Source organism: Natator depressus, chromosome 2 (genome assembly GCF_965152275.1).
Source record: "Natator depressus isolate rNatDep1 chromosome 2, rNatDep2.hap1, whole genome shotgun sequence".
NCBI classification, from domain to species: Eukaryota; Metazoa; Chordata; order Testudines; family Cheloniidae; genus Natator; species Natator depressus.
Genome location: NC_134235.1, coordinates 175,260,398 through 175,285,969, shown reverse-complemented (window position 1 = coordinate 175,285,969; position 25,572 = coordinate 175,260,398). Strand labels below are relative to the sequence as shown.

The 25,572-nt window shown below is 41.8% G+C and overlaps 1 protein-coding gene across 4 annotated transcripts in view; it reads right to left on the bottom strand.

Moving 5' to 3' along the window:
- ELMO1 (engulfment and cell motility 1) overlaps nucleotides 1-25,572 on the bottom strand; it is a 418,423-nt gene that overhangs the window by 326,569 nt on the left and 66,282 nt on the right. For 3 of the 4 annotated variants that reach the window (XM_074945335.1, XM_074945337.1, XM_074945338.1), the window contains exons 2-3: nucleotides 17,522-17,672; nucleotides 788-828 (exon numbers count right to left, since the gene is read on the bottom strand). In XM_074945335.1, coding sequence (XP_074801436.1) covers nucleotides 788-828; nucleotides 17,522-17,599 — 119 coding nt within the window. In that variant the 5' untranslated portion in view covers nucleotides 17,600-17,672. Of the gene's footprint in view, nucleotides 1-787; nucleotides 829-1,096; nucleotides 1,205-17,521; nucleotides 17,673-25,572 lie in introns of those variants that run through there. The other variant, XM_074945336.1, reaches the window with a different exon arrangement.

The following is a 25,572-nucleotide window of genomic DNA, read 5'->3' as shown; positions in this document are numbered from 1 at the left end:
TTAAAAATTTATTAAAAGAGCATTTTTTTGCAAACATTAAACATGCTGTTTAAATATTACAATATGACAGAGTTTCTTCTGATTGTTAAGCAATTATCATACCAGGTTATGTTTCACATTTCGCTTCCATGCTGCTTGTTCCATGGATTTGGTGTCCATCAGGCTTAGAAATACAATTCACAGTTTATGTTTCTTGACTTGTGAACTGAGATATGTGCTCGGTAAAGTGGTTGCACTCTACAATTAAAATTCATCTCTAAAACCCACACATAAGGGATGTGTAGGGTTTGTGATAGCTTTCTGCACAGAAATGAGTTTTACCCCTTAATAAAAACAGAGGGCCAAGTTAAAGCACTTTTTAATCTTCCCAGTACACAGTTTTCAAATTGAATTCAGCCAGCCAGTAGATTTTGCAAATTCTAAATACCAAGATAAAACCTTTTTGAAAATCAACTTCAGAATTTAGGAAGGTCATCACTAGGGATATTTTATTTATCTTGCAGAAAATCTGCGTGTCTGTTATTTATTTTATGCAGTGTTGTAGCTGTGTCGATCCCAGGATATTAGAGACACAAAGTGGGTGATGTTTTATTGGACCAACTTCTATTGGTGAGAGAGACAAGTTTCTGAGTTTACACAGAGCTCTTCTTCAGGTCTGGAAACCAAGGTTCCCAAAGCTTGGTCTCTCACCAGCAGAAGTTGGTTCACTAAAAGACATTACCTCACCCACCATGTCTCTCTGTTATTTATTTTAAGAATCAAAAGGAAGTATAGTATCAGAACTTACCCATCGCAAACTTCTTTTATTATTGCAGACAATGGTTTTTTCTGATTAAAAAAGAAGAAAAATTCACTGTTAGAACATCGCATCACAGCAATTAAATAAACATTTTAATTATTTCACTGGTTCAGTTCAATAATGCAAATTAGTAGTACTCAGTTTTGCTTCCTTTTTAATATTTAGCTTGATAACATTAAGAATTTTTTGGGTGTTCTGGGCAGCAAATTCACAAAAACATTATTGCTACACACATAAGCATGATGATCTTTTTGTCATGACTGTTTAGCATTAGCTGTCAAGATTCATTTTTGCCACCTTTACTCCTACATCACCAACCAGGCTTGCGGGGGCCTGGGGAAAATGAAGAGGTCTTCTATGGACACTGCATCTCATGGCCCAGCAAAAGCAGAAAGTTCAGATTTCAGCATGAGCATTTTTCAGGAATGACACATGAAGCAAGCAGTAAACAGTTTGATATTTTTAAGCTGCGTTTGTTGCTTCCAGAGATCAGCCATGTGTGATGACAAAACTACATTTTGATTAGGAAATTCAGAGAACAGAACATAATGTATTCTGCAATGCTCCCTCCTAAATACACATTGCTTTCCTCCAATAAACATCCACTGAAAAGCAGTAAGATTCCAGTTGTGTGAACTCTGCTTTGTCGTAAATATGCAACACAACCATTTTGTGTGTTGCCACATAGTTGATTACAGTGGGTATTGTTCCTTCAAATCCCAAAATAGAAGGAACATTGTGTAGTATGGAGATGTTGCAATCCCCTGAACGCTGTTATAAACATAGCACATGTGTGTTCCTAGAGGAAACAGCATTATCTGAAAGAAAGTAAGTCTTTGTCACTTGGAGAAAGGGGACACAACTCACTTCTAGAACACTACCATTCCTCAGCTCCTCATTACTGGTTGGTGCACAGAGTACAGCATCAGCTGCTGCTTCTGATAAAAAGACTGGGTAAAATTTTCAAAAGCACCCAAGAGACTTAGCAGTGTAAGTCCCACTTACTTTCAGTGACTTAAGGTATGTCTGCAATACCAATTATTTTCCGACACAACTTACACCAGCATAAAGCCACTGCAGTTAATATATTGCTTGTGCGCATGCATACTCCACTCCCTGCGCCAGCACTGCACACACTCACCAGGAGCGCTTGCGTTGATGGACAGTGCAGTGCAACTCACTGGGAAGAAATGAGTTGTGCAGGGGTGACTGAGACTGCAGGGCCCAGTTACCAACATGCCACTTTCTCCATCCCATAATGCCATCTTTATCCCAGAATTTTCATACTTAATTTGAAAATCCCTCAAACCCACGTGGAACTTGTCACTTTCCATCATCTTTAATAGAATCATGGAGCCTGCACTATTGTTCTGAATATTGCGAGCACAGGACGCACAGTTCTCCAGTACTTGCAGAGCCACTAGAAGAGCCGCGAGGAATGTGACCATTTCCTGAAGGGCAGATTGCTGGAGGACAATTCAAGGTGGTTGGCGACGTTCACAGAGCAGCTGCAAATGGTGGACTGCTGCTTCTAGGCCCGAGAAACGAGCACTGACTGGTGGAATTGCATCATAATGCCGGTTTGGGATGACGAGCATGGTTGCAGAACATTTGGATGTGCAAGGCAACATTCCTGAATCTGAGTGAGAATGAGAGCTGTACTGATAGCAGAGAAGCGAGTGGTGATTGCACCGTGGAAACTTCCAAAATGATTTCCCACTGACTTCCGGCTTTGGAATTGGAAAATCCATGGTGGAGGCCGTTGTCATGCAAGTATACAGGACCATTAACCGTCTCCTGCTACAAAGGATTGTGACTCTCAGAAACATGCAGGACATAGTGGATGGATCTGCAGCTATGGGACTCCTGAACTGCAGTGGAGGAATAGATGTCATGCATATCCCTATTTTGGCACCAGGCCACCTAGCCACAGAGTACATCAACAGAAAGGGCTATTTTTCTATGGTTATGCAAACGTTGGTGGATAACTGGGTATGCTTCACTATCAACAACATTGGCTGGTCAGGGAAGGTGCATGATCCCCTCACATTTAAGAATACAGGACTGTTCAGAAAGCTGCAAGCAGGGACTTTCTGTCCAAACCAGTGGGTTACCATTGGCAATGTTAAAATGCCAATAGTGATCATAGGGGACCCAGCTTACCCCTTACTCCCCTAGTTCACGAAGCTGTGCACCAGCCACCTCGATAGCACCAACGAAAGATTCATCTACTGGCTCAGAAGGTGCAGAATGACAGTTGAATGTGCTGTTGGTAGACTGAAGGGATGTTGGCATTGTTTACTCACAAGATTGGATCTCAGTTAGGAAAATATCCCAGTGGTTATAGCTGCCTTTTGCGTCCTGCATAGTATCTGTGAAGCGAAAGGGGAACCTTTGCCGCTGGGGTGGAGGGCAGAGGTGGAGCAGCTCTCTGCTGAGTTTTAGCAGCCACACAAGGGCTATCAGAAAAGCTCAATATGGAGCAGTACAGCTCAGAAAGGCTTTGAAAGAGCACTTTAACAGCGAGCCACAATAATGTGGAGTATTGTGCTCCACCTGCAGCATGGGGGGCTCTTAGGAATTGTGTGGAGCTTGGTGTACATCTATGAATAGAACACTGAGAACGCATCTATTAATTCTGTGGTGCTTGCTGTCCATTTAGGATTATTATACTGTGTTTGTCATGGAGCCACTGAATTGTGTCCCATTGTACAGTAACAAGTCAGCGATGCTTTCACTACTGCCAGTCATTCAGCAGCATATGTTGTGAACTAATAAAGATGAATTATTTTCCAAGCAACAGTTTTATTGAGTAACAAAAACATTTAAAAAAATTCTGTACAAGCGTAACACCAACAGACCCTGATCGTCGGTGGGCTGGATCAAACCTGGGACCTCTGGAGCTTAGTGCATGAGCCTCTACCGCATGAACTAAAAGCCAACTGGCTATTAGCTAAGGTTGTAGAGCAGACTTATTTTATTTGTCTGTCTAAGTGGTCTCAGTGCCACTAGATGGGACAGAACACCACACCCAGAAGTTGTGTGGGTTACACAAGTTAAAAGCAAATACATTAAAATCTTAATAAATTTATAGAACAGAGCTTAAAGAAGGGGAAGGAACATTCATGTCCATTTTTAACTACACATACATTGACTGTGGGGAGCCACATATGATGTATGTGAAGATGTGGCTGTCTTTAATGTTCGCCAGTGTGCAGTGGTAGAGGTAGGAATGTAGCCGCGGATGCTATGTACAAAGTTGCAGGTTGGGGCTGGGGGTGTAAGGAGGTGCTATACTGTAGTTCTCCATGAACTGCAAAGGGAGGCAAGCCTGTGACTGTTGAGCCTCTAGGTTCACAAGAGTCTGCAGCATCCGTATTTGCTGCTGACGAAGCCCCCATTATGTCTTGGTGCATCTTCCTCTCCTCTTCCTGCTGGGACTCCTGGGCCTTTCTCCATACATTCTTCAATATTCACTCTCCAGGCCCTCTGTTCATGGTCTGATGCAGCACTGGCTGGCAGGATCTCGTTGAGCATGTCATCTCAAGCCCTCTTTTTTCTCCTCCTTATCCAGCTCAGGCTTTCTGCGGGTGTGGAGGGGGAACCTCTCAAGGCCACAATGGCAACAGCTACAGATAAAGCACACAGAGCTAACACTGTCAGTATAATCCCAATGGAAAGGGAAAGTTAAGATTCAGAACCCCTTTCCCTTGCTCCCCTAAAGTTTTCAACAAAACATGCTTATTGACACTTCTGCTTCGGACTGCTTCTGCATAGCACCACTCACAGCACCAGCCATGGTGAGTATGGCCTGCCAGGGTTGGGGGAAATGAGGAGGGAGTTGGTCAATTGCATGAGTATAGGGCAATGGCACTGAATACCGGCACCATCTTCCACAAGCAATGGTGATTTTAGTTGGTATCTCACTCCTGAGGGTAAGAAAGGTGCAGAAAGCACAACTGCTGCTGGTGTCCCAAAGCAACCGGGACCCATGTGCCGTTAGCCTATTTATTGCAATGTTGCTAGCTGAAGTTATCGCTGATTGGCATGGGAAAGTGTCCTGCCGCGGAGGAAGAAATAAGGCTGCTGTCCCGAGAATCCTTCGGGAGATGATTGCAGAGCACCTCCATAAAAGTTGCATCAATATCTCTCAGGAAGACTTAAGGGACATCCCTGTGTATGTAAACAATCTGCTCCACATGGCCCTCCTACCTAACTCTTCAGGGAATGAAAAGCAAGTAACTCTACCTCTCTTTGTTGTACCGCTACCTCTTCTAGTAGAAGTAAATGAATGAAAAGTCGCTAGATGTGTCCTGTTAAGTTTGGCATGCAATCAAACATCACTGCAACGGGAAATACATTTACACACTTACCCAAGGTTCCTTCCCCCTACATCAGGCTCATCCATGCCTGAATGCTGTGACTGACTGGACTGTGGTGGAATCTCAAACAGGTCCTGGCTTGCGGCATAGCTGGACACCCTGGTCACACGTCCTCTATCCTACTCCTCTTCCTCTTCTTTCTCCTCACTGTTTATGCCGGGGGCTGTGACTTGGGCTCCTCAGAGGTATCCAGAGTGATAGATGTGGCGGCATGGTGATAGGTTCTCCACCAAGTATGGCATGCAGCTATTTGTACAAGAGGCAGGTCTGTGGCTCGACACTGGATCAACTGTTCACCTTCCTGGCCTTCATTTTCATGTGGCATGCTGCTGGTCCTTCTCCTGCATCCCCTGTTGTACCCCTTCTCCTGCATCCCCTGTGCAATCTGCTCGCAGATGTCCACATTTCTATGGCTGGTCCATTGCTGTGCTTGTACAGCCTCTTCTCCTCACAGGCCCAGGAGATCTAATATCTCCTGTCTATTCCAGGCTGGAGCACGTCTGAAGTTGACATGGTCAGCTGGGCAGTTGCACACAACAATGGAGACTAGCTAGGTGTGCTCACCAAGCTAGATAATCAGGAAAAGTCATTTCAAAAATTCGTATGGTTTTAAATGGTGGGGCAGGAAGGGAAGCTTCCAGGCTCCATGACCCCTGGGCAGTGGAGTTCACAGGTGCGACCAGAGAGGTCACTGTTGGGCACTGGGGGACAGTTTCTCTAGGACTGTTAGGGTTGACATCAGTACCGCAGTGTCCACATCCACACTATGTTGACCTCAATACATTGACCATGGCTCAACACCACTTGAGGAGCTGGTGTTAGTACCTCAGCGTAATGCAGAGTTGATATCAGTGGGAGACAAATTTAAAGTGTAGACACATGCACAACTAAGTTGACACAAGGTGGTTTACGTCGAACTAACTTTGTAGTTGCAAAAAGAAAAGGAGGACTTGTGGCATCTTAGAGACTAACAAATTAAGTTGAGCATAAGCTTTCGTGAGCTACAGCTCACTTCATCGGATGCATCCATATGTGTCCTGTTAAGTTTGGCATGCAATCAAACATCACTGCAACGGGAAATAAATTTACACACTTCATGCATCCGATGAAGTGAGCTGTAGCTCACGAAAGCTTATGCTCAAATAAATTTGTTAGTCTCTAAGGTGCCACAAGTACTCCTTTTCTTTTTGCGAATACAGACTAACATGGCTGCTACTCTGAAACCTAATTTTGTAGTGCAGACCAGGCCTTAGACTCCTATGTTATACCAATAAAATAAAAACCAGCAGGATCTTATTAAAGAGGAAAAGGCAAAATACCACATTTATTGTGAATACAGAGAGAATCATAGTAAGCAGTTAGTTATAGCTATAACATTCCATTCAATCTCATATTTATTCATACATTCATTCATATACACACACACACACACACATATCATACATTCATTCATTCATTCATTCATACACACACAGGTTCTGCAAGGTTGTTATCATAGTTACCAGCCTTAGAGTTGCCCATGCCAAGCCACTGGCCAAGTGGCCTGGACATGAGGAGAGAGCAGGGCCTCGTCAGATGCACATCTGATGCTCCTGGAAGTTGGTTTGCAGAATCAGACCCCAAAGTTCTCACTTTCCAGAGTCCATTTTTATAGGAATTTCTTCCTATGTCAGTCTGTGGGAATTGCTTCATCATGCTGTTGCTGAATCAATCAGCAGATGTCACATTCCTGACGGCTCCGTGCTGCCAGATGTTATCTTGTTCTTTGGTTCTCCCATTCTTGAGGCTGTTGGGTGGATTCCAGTCTGCCCTCCGGGGGTCCTCTGGTTATCTCCACTTGACGCCTTCTTCAGCCGATGGACACTGGATTCTTAGGCTGGCACCTCCCTGATCATTCAGTTATTATCCACACCAAGCATCCATCCACATACATCCTCTATCTCTATTTTAATCACAATTGTTAATACAACAAAAGGGCGGGGAGTTTCTGGGTGCTGTTTCTGTTGCTACAGAGTATTGCTTTGAGTCTCTCTCTCTGTGAATTGCTTTGAGAACAGACTAACGCAATTAGCAGCTTGCAAGTTTCACACATAGAGGGAGAGAAACAGTACCAAAAACCAAGAGACCTCTTAATTAGTAATACCCTGGAATTTAAACTATGGGGAATCAAACTCATTTGTGATTTTAATACAGAACTTCTTTAATATGATCCAACACCTATAAGTCTAAAAGCTTGTCTACACCCAAAAATTGTATCAGTATAGTTGAAGCAGTACAGCCCCATAGTGTGGTTATATATTGGTATAATGTCAACCTTAACATTTAGGTCGACATAGCTCGGTCAATCAGGGGTGTGAAAAATCCACACCCTTGAGCACTGCAGCTATGCTGACGGAGCTAGGTCAATGGAAAAATGCTTCCATCTGCCTCGCTACTGTCACTCAGAAAGGTGGTGTTCCCACACCAACAGAAAAACCCTTTTTGTTGGCATAGACTGTGTCTACAACACAGGGTTATGCCTTCGTAGCTATGCTGGAATAGTCTCTGTAGTCATGCCCATAGTTTTGCCTGTCTGGGAAGGGAAATAAGCTACACCAGCCTAAGGTTCCTTTATATCACTACAGCTGCGTTCACACTAGGAGTTGCAGTCAGATAGCTATTTCAGTTTTGTTTTTTTTTTAAAGACCTATAAATGAAATAGTTATACCAGTACACATAACATCTGTGGACCAGGCCAAAATCACTTTTGAAAATGGGGCTTTTGCCTTTGAAAAAGTTTTACCGTACCAGGTTTCACCTGCCCTTCCCACCATCTCAAACAGTCAACTAAGGGCACAGGGCTTTACATATGCGATACATACGCTCATTAATTTATCTAGTTCTTTTTTGAACCCTGTTATAGTCTTGACCTTCACAACATCCTCTGGCAAAGAGTTCCACAGGTTGACTGTGCATTGTGTGAAGAAATACTTCCTTTTGTTTGTTTTAAACCTGCTGCCTATTAATTTCATTTGGTGATCCCTAATTCTTGTATTATGAGAAGGAGTAAATAGCACTTCCTTATTTACTTTCTCCACACCAGTCATGATTTTATAGACCTCAATCATATCCCCCCTTAGTCTTCTCTTTTCCAAGCTGAAAAGTCCCTGTTTTATTAATCTATAATTTCTATAATATAATCTAGAATATCTATTAATTTTTCTATATTGTGCCATGGTCACTTGGTTGCATGAAATAGTTGGATACTTGAAACTCAAAACTTAAGAAAATAAAGGGGCAACAAGAACTTTAAGTAACGGTTAAAAAGGAAGGCACGAAAATCTAAAATTAAAAAAAGAAAGTGACACAAACCGCCTTTCAGGCTTCTGCCATGAGGGGGAAGGAGCATTACTATAGCACTGAAATCACTCAATGGAACTTAGTTAACCAAAATGAATCAATAAATGGGACCCTTCAGGGACACATATTTAATCTTATGCTTTAGCCACTATCTAGCATATGCAGTAATTTGATACTAGTAAAAGGGGCTTTACAAATTAACATCTTTACAATAAAAACTATTGAGACCCTAATTATCCTTACATCCTTCCCCTGAGGTGCCTTCCGTTTGAATAACTCTGTGGAGAAAATTCCTTTCCCCGTTTCATACTATACACAGTGACCAGTGCAAATGTTCACAGCTGTAAGCAATAGGTTGTTTAAAAACATGTGATGGCTGCCACAACTCCCTCTGTGAAATCGCTTCAGTAGAGTTACATAATTCATGGCTGCAGAGAAGACTTTGGCAGACAACACATCAAAAGTGTCATGCAAATACTACAACGCACACTGCACAGAAGACATTCCTCTACCAACAAAAGAGTTATTTTCTTTGAAATGACAGATGGGTTAGTGATTAACTTCACTGTTCTCTCCCAAGAATCCCTTAATGTCAAGATTCCTCTGGCACCTTGCTATTAAGTACTGCATGAAGAATCTCTATGCTTAGACCAACATTTACAGGACAGTATTATTTAATGTACGTAGAGTACTTTGGGATAGACAACAAGTAGAAGCTATCATTTATTTATTTATTAACCATGAAAGAGGAGATAAAAGACTCTTCTCTTCTCTCCAGAATCAATCTATTCCCCAGGCTTTTCTAGTGTAACAGTTTGCTAGTCTAGCTGCAAATATTTGCCCTGGTGTCAAGAAGGGGATCATTGGGTTTTTTCCCCCCGATTATTTTTATCCCAACCCAACTCCAGTATCAGTTTTACTGCATTCAAATATAACTTTTATTGGACTTACAGTTCTGAAAACCAAACACATTGCGGGAATGGGGGTGGGTTTAACCACTGCTTACAAGGACATTGCCCAAAATCTTACTTTTCTGTAGCATGAGCAACATTTTGTATCACTGTTTGGTTCATTTTAGCTTTTGGCCTCTCTGACTTCGTCTTCACTGGTGTCTTTAGACATGTTTTAGCTCACACATCTAACAAACCTAATATAAACAAGGCAAGTTGTAGTTTTAACATGTTTTAACTTGTCAAGGTCAACTTTCATTCCCCCTCCCCAAGGGTCTATAACAACCAGCTCACATATGAAAACTGCAACTGTTTTGTATATGCTATAATTTTAACACCTTGGTTGATATGTTAGGAAAAAGATGTCTTTTAAACATCCACACAGCCTACATTGCTGGTTCAAATCCAATACATGGCAGTGATTGGAAGTTAGTCTCTAATGGCTGTTTGGTGATCTATGTATTATTAGACCAGGATTTAGTCACTGAAGAAACACCAGACAAAACCACCACCATAACTGCCATTTTTTGCACACTCTCAGCATGGAAGCTAAGGCTTTGTCTTCAATGCACAGTTGCCCCAGGTGATTGCTACCTGTGTCTGAGCACCCGAGTTTGCCAAACCAAGGTATGGGCATTCCTACAGAAAAACCCCACACTGTGCCCTCACTGTTTCTGCACTTGCTCATGCATGGGGCGGGTGGAGGGGGAGGGGGAGATATCCCATAGTCCTTTGTAATTGAGAAGCTCTAAGATTCTCTCTCAGTCAATTTGGTCAATTGCAGGAGAACCTGTCTGTCCTTCAGGAGGAAGTGTGACAAGGCATGTAAGGACTATCAGCTCTTGAATGATTTAGCCTGCACCTCATTACAAAGAGGGCAGGTTCCAGCCACAGTTAAAGCAAACTCCAGGCTCTAACCCACACTCCCTGCAGGGCTTAAAGCAACTCCAAAACCTGGCTCAGAGGTTTTTCTGTTTGGACAGTAGGGGGGTTAAAGGTTCAAACCCAGATAAGAGCCTGGGTTAATTGTGCAGTGAAGACATACCCTTTGATTGGATAGATAAAGCATCCACAAATGGGTTTCCCCTCAGGCCAACGTTGAAGTACATCTCTCTTCTACAGTTCAGCGTGAGCTCGTTTGTATCACTTTTCCCCTGTTGTCTTTGTTCTTGGGATAGATTAGGGACTTCGGTTTCCCTGGCTGACACCATTCAGCACAGAAAGCAAAGGAAAGCCTAAACACCACTCTCCTGTTAAGTAATATTGAAGCCTATCCCAGGGAAACAGCAGATGCCACACATCTGGTGAAGAGAAGACATCATGAAAACATAGTTCACTGTTGATCTGAACATTTGTCAGAAAATAAAATCTCAAGATGGTGAATACAGCATTCTGTTAATTATGAACACTGCTACTGCTAACAAATCTTTTGGTGCTTAAGATATTTTTGATTACTATAATGCAGGAAAGGTTTATTCTCCCTCATTCCCATTAATACAAGCTTCACACATCTCTGTCACATAACTGGGACTACAGATATAGAGCTATAATACTTTAGTGACAGGGACTCAGGGGACCTGGGTCTTCAATCCTCTGCTTTGCTACAAACTTCCTATGAGACACTGAGCAAGTCTGTACTTCAGCGCCCCATACATAAAATGGGGGCAAGAAGTACATCGCTACCTCACAGGGGTCTCACATTAGGGGAGGCACTCAGATACTACGGTAATGGAGGCAATATGCATACCACAGATAGATATTTGAAGGAACAGAGTACATTTCCTCTTGCCCAGGGGTTCTCAAACTGTGGGTCGGGAACCCTGAGGGGTTCACGAGGTTATTTCATGGCGGGTCGTGAGCTGTCAGCCTCCACCCCAAACTCCACTTTGCCTCCAGCATTTATAATCGTGCTAAATATAGAATCATAGACTATCAGGGTTGGAAGGGACCTCAGCAGGTCATCTAGTCCAACCCCCTGCTCAAAGCAGGGCCAATCCCCAACTAAATATTTAAAAGTGTTTTTAATTTATGGGGGGGGGAGGGGTGTTGCACTCAGAGACTTGCTATGTGAAAGGGATCACCAGTACAAAAGTTTGAGAACCACTGCTCTTGCCTTTCATTCTGAGCTGTAATTCAGCCAGCTTCCGATACCCCGCTGAAAAATGCACACTCTACTTCTTTATTTCTGCTTCATTAGACATGAGCATCACCCCCAGATCATCTGCATCACGGTGATGAAGAAACCAAATCTCATCCCTCTCTCCGGAAGCCAAACATATTATCAAAACAAAACATTCAAACACAGAAGGATGAACTCCTTGTTCCAAATCTTGATCTCCTACCAGGCCAGAAAATGCCCTCACTGGCTACTCCAGCACCCTGCTGCCATGAACTCCCAAGTACATAAGGGATCACAGGGAAAAGAACATTTATAAAATCCAAGTAAGGCATAGCTGAGTGAGTTATAGCACTAATCTCCCTATTACATAAGTATCACTACAGAATTATACTGTAGTGACAAATGCTGCTTTAATAATTTCAAAGTGGTGAGGAAAAATTCAGCTCTTCACATCTCCACTCTACAGGGCAACATGTCTCTGAAAATTGTATGAAACAAAGATGCCATATGCGACTGAGGACTGTGCGGCTGAAATTATGGTAACTTACAATGGGAAAAGGTCTATGTATGACAGTGTAAGGGATTACATACACTAATTTTGAAAAACAACTGTTATTCTCTTTAGTAATATGATTCCAAAAGTCCATGAGAGGGGGAGGGTGGTTGTAATTGAATTATAAAGTGCAGGTGAATGTTCCAGCTGACCAGAATGTGAATGAGACACCTTGTAGTTAATTCAGCCACACACATATCCCCAGGAATCTCATCACTCCGCAAAAAACACTTCTCTTAAATATAGTAGATGCTTAACTTTTAAAGGCAGCTCCTGCTGCTTCTAAAACAGAACCGTTCCAGTGTATCTGTGTCCAGCAGCTTTTAGTTATGTCCATCCCTTATCTTAAAGTGCAGTGTCATCACCTGATGTGTTGCAAATGCAAGGGTCATGCTGCAAGTTTTCAGTGGAAATTGTGGTGCCAACAAACTCACGGCCATCAATTTGCCTTCATTCTTCTGAAAAATTAATCACTGCCACTGTAAGATTGCTTGCGTAGCAGCATTATGCCGACAGGAGAAAGCTCTCCTGTCAACATAATAAAACCAGCTCAACGAACGGCAGTAGCTACGTCGGCATGAGATGGCACTGTGCACACAAGTGCTTATGCTGGCAAAACTTATGTCGCGCGCACGCACGTGTGTGTGTGTGTGTGTGTGTTTTTTCACACCCAAGCAACAAAAATTTTGCCAACAGAAGTGCTAGGGTACACATGGCCTTAGAAAGCACCACTGGGTATTGTCTATGCTGCTGATTGTGAAGAAAGGGTATTAGGAGGGAAGCAATGCTCTAACAGGGACAGAAAGGGACACTTTTACGAGTGAGGGCCCCCTCCCAGGCCCATTATTGTAATAGCACAACAAGGTTTGCATACATATGGTTCTTTCTAGGATATAAGGCTGAAGGACAAGAGCCTTCAGCACTGCACCAAGTACACTGTTAAGTACTATTTAATAGCAGGAGTATCCTATTATTGCACATCCTGCTAAGTTAATGATTACAGTGTTTGATTATAGCTCATTAATTTTAAATGCCATGCTGTCTTACTGCAGCCCACATCTATTACTGTTGCCCCCTACTCCATTAACTTCTGCCTTCCCCCACCCCACCCCCATTTAACATAGTAAACAAAGGGCATTATTTTTATTTGTCAGTGAAGAGGTTCCAGCCATGCACCACTGGAAGTTAGTTCACAGCCAATCAGAATGTGGTTGGAAAATCTGCAGCCAGACCCTAATAAAATTTAATACTTGTCTGTAACGTTACTCTTATCCAGAATGGCTCTCTGCCACCACAACTCTTCTCGCTCTGACCACTACAGCCCCACTAGAAGAAAGGAAATAATATTTTTCATCACTTATTGTAATTGAACATTGATTGATTCCTGATGTTAACTATACTGTACATTAATGCACTGAATTATATCTGGACCATCCTTTCCAAAAAGTTTTGTTGTACCATGGCTATGTTCCAGAAAAAAAGAAAAGAAAAAAGAAAAAGGCTTTCCATTATTCTTACTTACGAAAATAATTGTTGCATTAAGTGAAAGATATATAATTTCCTTATGAGTGCCACTAACAATCCCTTCTCATATTTAAACTACAAGATTTTACAAGTGTTTATTTTCCGTATATATGCTGTTTATTGCATTTCATTAAGGTTGGACAATGAAACTACACTGGCCAGTTTCCATTTTATCATCAGTTTCATTTTCTGTTGTGTAAAATAAAAAAAAACTTCACTGATTTGAAAAAAATAATCACTAAAATCATTAAAACACTTATCTTCTGTGTTTAATATCTAAGGGCCAGACTTGGGATGGTGTAAATTGAAATAGTGCCAATGGCTTCAGTGAGTTGGTTTTAATGGAGCTGTGCCAATTTATACCGACTAAGGATTTGACCCTAAATTGGTGGCCTAAAATTACTTAAGAGTCCCCTTAGAAAAATATCTCAGTTGTCACTTTGATTGTGAAGATGTACAATACAGCAACTCCAGACGTCTCAGAAAGAAAGAAAATCTATTGAAGTTATATTCTACCACATTTATCAGTAATGCTAGCCAAAAAATAAAGAAGTAGCACACTCCCAAAACTCAGGAAACCACTGTGAAAAATTTAGTTCATTGACTAGGAAGTCAAGGTTTAGAGAAGGCATTAATATAAAGCAATACATATGGTTCCTGTAATGTGCTTCATTACATTGTGTCAGTAAGAAAACCGCACTTGACAGCGTTCCTGTCACTTTTGCCAATTTTTGAAATATGTGAAACTAAATATTTTTACTCAGGTTTCCTACTCATGTGATTACAGATATAAAATATTTTACATCTGGATTAACTTCAAGTAGAAGAAAAGGATTCTCCAAATTTATACCAGTGTAACCAAGAGCTGAATTTGTCTCACTATTTAAAAGAAAATAATCTAATTATCAATCTGCTTAGTAATAATGCAAACACACACTGGTAGCCTGTCAATGACAGTTTTGGAGAGTTTTGTAATGCCAGTGGTTTACCAAGTTAGGAAGGAAGATTTCACTTATCTTCTACAGTGAAGTATTTATAAAAAAAAAAAAAAAAAAAAAAAAACCTTCACACATGACAATGAGAGAGAGGAAACATTATCTGCTAAGCAAAAGTATTTAAACAATTTTCTGTCCTTTTTTCCATATTTTGGGCCATATTCTGATGTGTTCAGTGGCGTTGCAGATCCGCTTTGATGAATCTAGCCAGTGATACACATTCCCTCTTATTTGAGTGTAATACAAATTATATTATCAAAATGCTATTTCACACATTGTACCCATTACCTGTGCACATTCCCGGTACTGCCCACAATTGCTTAGTTTAAGACTCACTCATACCAAAAATGTGAGAAATCAGATATTTCCTGTTCCTATGTTTTAGAGAAGAGTGAAGCAAGTTAAAACCCAGTAAAACCCAACAGGGCTTGAAAACTTAAGAGTCCAAATTCGCAAACCCTAACTGGCCAGAAACTCCCACTGACTTCAGTGGGAGTTTTGTATGTAGAGGACTTGCAGGATCAGCCCTACATTTGATTGTGCATTGTGGGATGCTTTCATGGAAGGGCCATCTAACTCTTCCAAGGAAAGTGTAAATTTAACAGACACCAAAAGTGGTCAAGTGCACAAATCTGAAAAAAACTACAGAGAATTTTTTCTCTAATCTTTGTCAGTCATTGATTGATTGACTGATATCAATCACACTCAAAATTTGCTAGGTGTTTTCTAAACACAGAAGGCAGCACAGTCCCTGCAACAAATAGTTTAAGATCAAGTCAGCTGCATTCCTGGCAACAAGACGATCTTGTACTTTTAAAATATTACCTTGTCTTGCAAGAAAGAAGTGTGTTTGGTGGGATTTTTCTTCTTGTTTTGTTTATAGAACCCTCAAGGTTATTCACTGGAACTCACCCTGTCAGGCAGGTGGAGTTTTTAGAGCTTTCGGAGGCAGTGTGGTCAAGTGGATCAGAAAATGGATGGTAATTCAGGAGAACTAATTTCTATTCCTGTCTTGGTCACTGTGTTACCTTAGGCAAGTCATTTCACTTCTCTGTGCTTCTTTCCTTTCCCACCCTTTGTCTGTCTTGTCTATTTACATTGCAAGCACTTTGGGGCAGGAAGCATTCTACACAGCACTGAGCGCACTGCAGCCCTGATCTCACTTTGGGCCTCTAAACATTACTAGAATACAATAATCATTACAGAAAAGGCACCATGGCTGGAGGTAAAGATTTTAGGATGCAATTTTCAGTTGATGGTGTCACTTTAAACTTTATTTGGAATCAGGACTTTTTTTGTTTGATTATTTCAAGGGTGGTAAGTTTGTCAAATTTTGGCCTGGCAGTTCCTGTTGGCATACTTGCACCATCCTGACACACCCCTACCTTTCACTCTCTCTCTCACACACACACACACACACCCCTACCTATGTTTCTCTGGAAACCACATTACAAACGATATGCACAATGCCTAATGAAAGAAAGAAGGAGGTCTCTTCATTTCAGAGGGCATGGCAAGGGCTTTTGGTTTACTCTTCTTCTAGCTCTTCTTTTTAAAAAAAAACTCATGTTTTCCATGAAATAAAGATTAAAAAGCTTATGGTCTGATTTACAGACATGACAAAGTGCTGAGCATCAGCAACTCCCACTGACTTAATGAGAACTGTGGATGCACAGAACCTCTAAAAATCAGGCTACTATTGGTTTGACCAATTCCCTGGTACCTTTTTTGTTGCAAATGCCAACAGACACTTGCCCGCTAGCCCTATACTACAATGGGACTAAAAATAGTGTGAAACAGATCACAGGGAGGGCAGAAGTTAGGACCCCTGTTCAGCAGAATATTTTCAGCATGTACTTACATTTCCTTCATTTCAGAACAACAAAGGAGATACTGAAGTGTTTGGACGCATCAGGAGTAGACAGCAAATGTGAAAAATCGGGATTGTCCCTATAAAATCAGGACATCTGGTCACCCTAATCAGGACCTAGGTGCATTGAGGAAAACTTTCAAGGGTTTTCTTTTGTATGAAATAATTATTATTTCAGTAAATAGTATTTGTTCTTCACCTTGTGATATTCTATACAGATAACAACCTGTATGATTCATCTATTATGGCCTACATCTAATATATGATGAAAAAAGCCACTTTTAATATTACTAATATATATGCCAATATATGACCTCAGGTAAGTCCAATCCATAAACAATGCCACTTGAGTAACATTTACATAAAAGTTACTTAAGTTTTGTTCCACACAGATTTCCACAAAAGGTTTTCCCACCGTTAAGTTTAATAAGTCTCTCTCTAAATAAATCACCCCCAAATGTATGAAGTATTTTCCTGCCAGTATGATATGTATTTGAGATATTTATTCAGAAAGCCCCCTGGTTGAACAAGACACTGCCTATGTGGCATCTGCGTAGAACCACAAAATTCTTCTGTTTGCACAGTATATTACCATTCAGGTATCCAGACCTCAAAGCTCACTGCAGCTATTTATGATGGAAATATTTTGCATTTTCCTCATGTTTTCCATCTGTAGATCTCAAAGCATTTTGCATCAGGATTTAAGCATCATTATTATAATTTTACAGATAGAAAAACTGAGGCACAGAGAAGTGAAATGGGTCACACAATGAGAAAGAATGCCTCTTTCAAACACCTGGTAAAAAAACAACAGCCAAACGTATTAAAACACCAAACCGAGCAATATAGTGAGAAGGTTACACACATTCTATACGCACTATTTACATGAATCCATGCTGTTAAACATACAGATGCATCTAAATAAACGTATATGTGTACACACTTTTTAAACATATAGATATATATTAGTACATAGAAATAGGCACTTACTTGATCAATTTCCATCAACTTGGGAAAGGCACCTGGCCATTCTATAGCCACCTTCACTATATCAGAAGGAGGCGGCATTGTAGATGCCGCTGTTCTTCAAAGCCAGTAAAACTGGACACTAAATATTGCAGAGAGTCTCTTTCATTCACACCTGCAGGGAAGGAAAGAAAAATACAGCACAGTTCAGCCAGAATTCTAACGCTGCTTTCATTTCCTATGTATTGCCTGACTCGGCAGGTGAATGAAAAATATGTCTGTGTGAGAGAGAGTGTGAATATACATATACCAAAAGCATAAACATAGAACAATGCCACCGCACACTGTACAGCTAGCCAGCCTATTAGAAAGATGGCTGAAGCACTGGAGTGTACTGTGAATAATAGTCATGCATTGGACAGTTTTAAATAGAGAAACTATTTTTAAATGTTATTAAATACGGTTAGTGAAAAGCTACAAACTACAAAAGGCTGAACATTACATTTCACTTCTGGAGACTCAAGGAGCCTGATTAAATTTCTGTTAGAGCTTGCACTCAGCTCTCCAGAAAGAGAGATTGCCCAGGAAGTTATGGCCAGGAAACACTGTTTCTCTTAACTATAGCAATGATCTTCTACGTGTTCACAAATAGATCACTGCACTATAGCAACCAGGATGTCAGGAGGAAGGCAGAATGCACAGCGTTTTACACACACACACAAATATGTGCACAGAAACTCCTTTCTACAATACAGACTCAGAGCTTGAATTTGCTAGCATGTATGAATATATATATAGCATACATTGATAGTACATGTAATCACACAGTTATATATGGTGTTGCCGCTGTGCAAAAGAATTAATATTAATAGGGCTTCACAGCTAATGGCATGAGACGTGAGTTTTGAGGGGAGGAGAACTCAGCTATCAGTTGATATAGACTCTAAGCTTTATTTATGTTTTAATTTGTTCCTTAGATGTATGTAGTAGCAAAGATCATCTTCAAGAAAGTGAACTGATACAGAATTCGCAAAATGAAAAGGAGTACTTGTGGCACTTTAGAGACTAACCAATTTATTTGAGTTTGCTGAAGACAAGCTTCAATGCCTCTACCACAACTTAGTGGTCGCAGATCAGGGACCAGCAGTAACCAAGTAATCTTTCTTCCATAACCTGCATCCTTCACCCCGTCCCATTGTATGTGACATTCACACTTGTCTGTCAAGTATATCATTCAGATTGTAATCTCCAAGTCTTTTATATGTACTCAGTGAAGAGCCTTACACTCTTGTTGCTGCTCTAAGATACATTATAAACAATACACTTGCCAAAAAGGACCCAAAAATGGAGTGCGGTCCTCTGGAAGGACAGCACTGTCCCACCCTCCTTTACAACAGAAAGGAGAGATGCATACATGTATAGACACCCACACCCACACACCGTGCAGTAGCCATGAGGGTTGAGAAGAAAATATATTTCTTCTTCCAGCAGCAAGAAGACGATGGAAGTTGGGAGAATTTTAGACACCTCATAGTAACAAGCAAGTGCAAAAATAGAGTCCCTGAACACCCCAGTAAGAACTCCTGCACCCCATACCGATCCGCTGTGAATGGGTGGACAAGCTTCTCACCAGAGCACTGCTCCACACCTCTTTGGGGGTGCTGTACACCTGCCCCGCCCCCACTCTTTTTCACTTGTCTTTCTTGAGAAGGTTTAGTCCTCCGGCTAGTGTCTGGTAAGTTTTTCAAACCCTGGACATTCCATTATTACATACCCTAAAAGGTACTAATGGAACATTTCATGAGGGTTAACATTTCGTTGTTGCCAATGACAACAACATCAATATCAACAGTGTAACTATCACTGCATTGGCAGGGACAAGCACCATGGCAAAAACAGAACCTAAAGCAAGGCAAAAAAGACAATGGGTGGGGTGGGGGTGGGGAATCATGAGGCTTCTTGGGGAAAAAAATGGAGAAGTTTGGTGGTATTTCTATCTAGGAACATACCGAAACCCGCTGGGGAGTTTAGAGGGACCAGGATTAAGCACAAGCAATCCTGCCATGCAACAGTGGTGACAAGAGACAGAAAGATCCACTTTCTTCTAACACCACACAAGGAATTAGAAGAGTACAGACAACAGTTATATACTGAACCCTTTTCTTCTGCTCCCTACTTCAGTGTCAAGCTTCTGCCTAAGACTTTCCCCAGCCTCCCTCTTCTCCCTGACTTCCTGTTACAGATTTAAAGAAACAAACATACAAGGAGAAGGCAGCGTTGGCATACAAAGCACACTCCCCACACCATACTTACACATGCACACACTTTGTAACAGGATGAGATGTGGGAGCAACTCATGGTACAATCTCCTCCTCTCTGCCTATAGGATTTAAAGGGAAGGCAACGCACAGTCTGATAATCCCCTTGGGGGTCAGCTAATTGTAAGGCCAGCCATGAAAGTTGGGGGGTTTTTGATTCATGGTTACTTCTAAGCAAAACATCATCATCCAGCTGTAAATCTACAGATAACATCCACTTACGTACAAATAGGGAAATTAACCCCTGATTTTACTTTACTGAATCCTGGTCCATCTTAAACAATCCTGCCGAGGTGTGAAAGTAAAACTCATAGTTCACTTTAGCAACAGTTTTCCCTGAAGCAGTTCTTTCTTAAACCAAATTTGGCTTAGGAAAAAAACAAGGCCCTGTGTCCTATTTATGGTATAAAAGAAAAGTGATTTTTAGAAAACACCTTATCTTGACTGATTTCTAATAAAAGTTGGTATAAAACAATCCCCTGCATAACCCAAATGTTGGACTCAAATCAGTTCATAAAGACAAAGGGGAAGATCTTCAGCTGGTGTAAACTAATGTTTGAAAAACAAAAGACAAATTAGCTCATTAAAGTGCAAATTCTAAAAGTTAAAGCTATACCGTACACTGTATATTCCTTGAAGAAAAAGTGTGGTGCATTTCAAGCAATGTATGTTGTCTTTTGGATAGTCTGCTATGTTATAGCAATGAACTCTGAAGCTGGAAATCGGAATATCCCTCATGTAATGTAGTGCTGAAAAATGCATTAGATCAGACACATAAGCCCAGTTTACCTACCTGGCTCTGAGAAATTAACTCAATATGTGAGCCAGTACAGCATAAACTCCATGACTGTGCCAGTTGACTTATGAATTGTCCTTATTTATTTATTTTTTTTAAACCACACATAAGCAGATTGCACATGAAACACAGGATTTTGGATTTGTAAGAGACGAGTGCCATGGGAGAATGTAAAATAAATAATATTTTGCACTTCTATCGTGCCTTCTATGCAAAAAATCCCAATACACTTTAAATATTTATAATTATCACACCGTCTGCCTGAAGTAGGAAGTATTATCTTTATGTTGCAAATGGGGAAAGAGAGACTCCAAGAGGTTATGTGACTTAATACCTACACAAAAGTCCACACACACACACACATAAAAACAAACAACCCCCCCCCCCCACATTTCCTGTCTTTCACATGAGAAAACTAGCGTAAAATATTAGTGCAGGCTCATTTCATCAGCAAGAAAATTAAAGGAGTTAAGGATTCAAAACCAACTTGCATCTGAGAGTTTAATAAAGTGTCTGACGCTTTCTCAGGATATCCAGAACTGTGAGGCACCATGTTCCCCCCTCCTCCGCACTCCAGTGTGCGTGAGTGTGAGAGAGAGACAGAGAGAGAGATTGATTGATTTGCTGGTGCTAAACTGGGTGTCAGCTCCCTTATACCCCCAATCTGTTAGACACTCAATCTCCTCTGAGCTCTGGTAGCCCTTACTTTGCCTTGCAGGTTAACAGTTGGTGTACCCCAGAATCCGAGCTCCTCTGATGCGTCACCATGGAGCGTTCAGCCCCAGTCACTGGACACTCCCAATAACTCGACCTTATGGCGAAGATCAAGTGTGTGTGTAGTAACTCCCAGGTTTGCTGTTCTCAAGGGAACAGCATACACACAGTTTCACTGGCACAACTCAGGATCAGGTCCTTTATCACACCACAGAGATATAGTTATAGTGAAAGAATCAAATTTATTTTCAAAGATTTAAGATACCGAGAAAGGATAATGGAAACAGAAATGATCATGTATAAAAAACAAGTATAGCATGCTTCTTGGAGTCTACACTTAACAGGCTAAAATCCATGTCTAAAGCAGTTTCTCACTCAGGACAGGCTGGGATTCCATTTTCATGAATATAATCACACTGTGCTGTTCCTGTCCCCCAGTTATAGTCCAAATATACATCTACAATGCACTCCCAAACAAGACTCTTTTCCCCCTGCTTGTTCTCCTCTTCCTGTTAAATCTGCATTTAGCTACACTGGTGCTTGTGAATGAGACAATGTTCAACTTACATTTCAACAGATGAATGCATAAATCTCTCTGGTCTGGGAGGAAACCCGTTTCTCAGCTCTGCTGGGGAGTAACACCTTGTGTGAGAAAGTTCCTCCTCTACCTTGGTGGGTCCTGCGCTTATTGGTGGATTTTGCTCGCCTCAGAGATTCACAGTAGCCCTCAGTTTGGCCACTTTCGTGGCTCAAATCTGCCATTCACTCAGATAACCTCATCACTGGCCAGCATGGGGAAAAAAGAGTAAGAACAATCCCCACAGTTTCTGCTGATCCACCATGTGGGTCGGGGACCAGCTCAGAGACCTTCACCTCTGGTGGAAGCTCCTGTGTTGGGTCAGGAGCTGGGAGGTTTGGGGGGAACCCGGGCCCGCCCTCTACCTCCAGCCCAAGGCCCTGTGGACTGCAGCTGTCTAGAGTGCCTTCTGGAACAGCTGTGCAACAGCTACAATTCCCTGGGCTACTTCCCCTTGGCCTCCTCCCAACACCTTCTTTGTCCTCACCACAGGACCTTCCTCCTGATGTCTGTTAACACTTGTACTCCTCAGTCCTCCAGCAGCACATCCTCTCGCTCCCAGCTCCTTACATGCACACCTCACTAACTGGAATAGGAGTCTTTAAACCAGGTGTCCTGATTAGCCTTAATTAATTCTAGTAGCTTCCCAATTGACTACAGGTGTCCTAAGTAGCCTGCCTGCCTTAATTAGTTCGAGAAAGTTCCTGAGTGTTCTGGAATAGTCCCTGTTCTCTTACCCAGGGAAAAGGGACTTGCTTAACCTGGAACTAATGTATCTACCTTCGACCACTCTCTTGTAGCCATCTGGCCTGACCCTGTCACACTAGATACAAATTATAAGAACACATTTTAAGCACACAGACTTAAAACTTTTAAAATATCATCAGTACATACATCCGTGACGAGCGTGATCCCAGCCTCCCACTGAAGATTCCACATGACACACTTTACAGATACTATGACAACAATGTGTCAGGTGTAGCAAGTTTGTCAGGCCTGACAGAAGTTGCTGACACAGAGTAGGGAACCCTTCATCAGCTGGGACCAACTGGCCTCCTCTGTGTCACAAAGACTACATCTGCACGAGAAGCGCGACAGCGGCAGTTGCTCCAGGGTAGCGCTTCTGGTGAAGATGCTCTAAGCTGACAGGAGAGAGCTCTCCCTTCAGCATAATTACTCCACCTCCCATGAGAGGCTGTATGTCAGCGGGAGAAGCTTTTGCACCAACATAGCGCTGTCTACACCAGTGCTTAAGTTAGTATCATTTACTTCTCTCCGGGGTGTGGATTATTCATTCCCCTGAGCAACATAAATTAAACCGAAGTAAATTCTAGTGTAGACAAGGTCAAACTGCCTTCTATATTTTTGATGTATAAAATATTCAAGAATCACATGGAGCTGGGCCAGGTGACCACTTTGGAATCAATCCCGGAAAAAGTTTTTCCTCGGCCTTGCTCAGAGAATGCCCTGATGCAACCAGCTGAAGAAATGTGAATAAGAAAACATGACTCTTCACATCTCTCTCCAATAACGGGTAAGATAGCACAGAGTGGACTCACACCAAAAACTGTATACAAATCTGCCATTTATAAAAAGGAAGCATGACCTGCTCTTGGGATCTTACATAACCACATCTTGTCAAATCTAATCAGTTTCGGCAGCTGAGCTCAAGAGGCCCAGGCAAACAAAAACTAAGTGGCAAGTTTCGCTGAAAGGTCCCCCCAGAGACCAAGTCTGATTAACAATTTTAGAAAGATAATCCAACACTAGATGAATACCCCCAAGAGAGTTATTTCTGGATTTAAACTGCAAGTCTGAACAGCCAACTGTGAGGAGTTGTAATATTCTCTGCTGCCTCTGACAGAAGGCAAAATAGTGCACTGAAGCCAGAGCATTGGATGTAAACTTTAGATACATAGAGAGGCTTTCCTGCTGCTCCCTTTGCTTTGGTTATACTCTCAGTGCTATTCACCTCTGAACCTGACAACACACAGTCCCAAGAGACCCAAGTCCATAACACTCACAGATGCTTTGACAGAGTGCAAGACAAAACCAGTTGAGGATCAGGGTTGTAGCAGCTGAGGGGGCAGGACATTTACCTCTGTGGGAATGCCCGTTCAGGAGCTTTTTAACCCTTCTCTGCCTTCACCGTGACCACTGGCATTCTAACCACCCATACCCACAGCACTCTGACTTTCCAACACTACTACATAGATCCATTCCGTGGAGGATATATGGATGTGATGGGGTGTTCACACCACTCTAGCCTGGAAAGGTTTAATGAGGCACAGAAGGGGCAAAATAACCTGATAGGTCACACCTAAGGGAGGATTAGGCTTTATAAGCAATCCCTGATCGAGGACAGAGCCCCGCTGAGCAAGAGGGGCTGGTATGTGGTCAAGCAGTGAGGGCAGAGGAGGAAACCAGCAGTCACCCTCTGGGCTTGGAAAAGTAAAGAGAGGAAACCCAGGGAGAAAGAAGTCCTGGGATCCTGGCCCTGAGGAAAGGGTTTACCCAGAAAAGTGGAGAAGAAAGCCTATAGGAGGCAAAGTAAAAAGTATACCCAGGGAAACAACAGCAAGGTTAGAGATTGTCAGACCCTGGCTGCTGATCGTAGGGTCCCTGGGTTGCAATCTGGAGTAGCGGACAAGCCTGAATTCCAGTACCACCTACTGGGAAGTGGCACAAAATTGTTGGAAAGGTCAACCAACTAGCAGATCTGGAGGGATGCTGATACCCTGGAAGGATGGACTATATACTGACCTAGCCAGAAGGCTGTGTCACAAAGAAAGAGTACCCAGAGCCCTGGAGAGTAAGAGAGGCTATGGAGTGAGTGAGCAACGGGAGGCGGCGCTATGCCAGACAAGAGCTGATCCCCAGCCATGAGAGAGCCATTACAATCATCAATATGTTTTACAGGCATGCCTTTAAAAGACATTCAGTCCTAAACTAGAGACAAAGAAAGGTTTCAAAGTGTGAATTAAAGATGACCTGTGATTTAAAGATGACGAGATAACAGATGGGCATATACTTTTGGGGGTGGGGGACGCTGTTTTTGTTTAGATGTTATGTATAAAGAAGGCCTGACAGATTGGGGACTTGAAAGAAAAAAATGTTAACACCCCACCCCCACTTTTTTTTTTTTTTTTTTTTAACATTGAAATTCATGTCCTTTCTACCCAGTGTTTCCAGCACTACTATGCATAAACTACCAAATCTCAAATAGGGGTAAAAAGGCTATATTACCTCTGTATCCGGCACCAGTGCAACCATTACTGGAGTAATGTGTCTAGTTCTAGTGTTCACAATTCAACAAGGATGTCAGTAAACTGGATAAGGGTCAGAGAGATGCCACGAGAATGATTAAAGAATTAGAAAATATGTTTCACAGTGATCAACTCAAAAAGCTTGATCTGTTTATTTTAAAGAGAAGGTTAAGGGGTGACTTGATCATGGTGTAGGCCTGATTCTCACTTACACTAAGAGCTTCTTTACACTATTCAGGGAGACAAAAGAAGCTTTAGTATAACAAAGAATCAAGCCAACTGCACAGAGTAAGTAGGTTGGGGCATACATTGGATACTATATCAGAGAGGTAGGGTGGAGCAAGTCCATAGGGAGCTTTGCAAATCAGGAAGGCAATTTTGAATGGGATTCAAACATGAGTCAG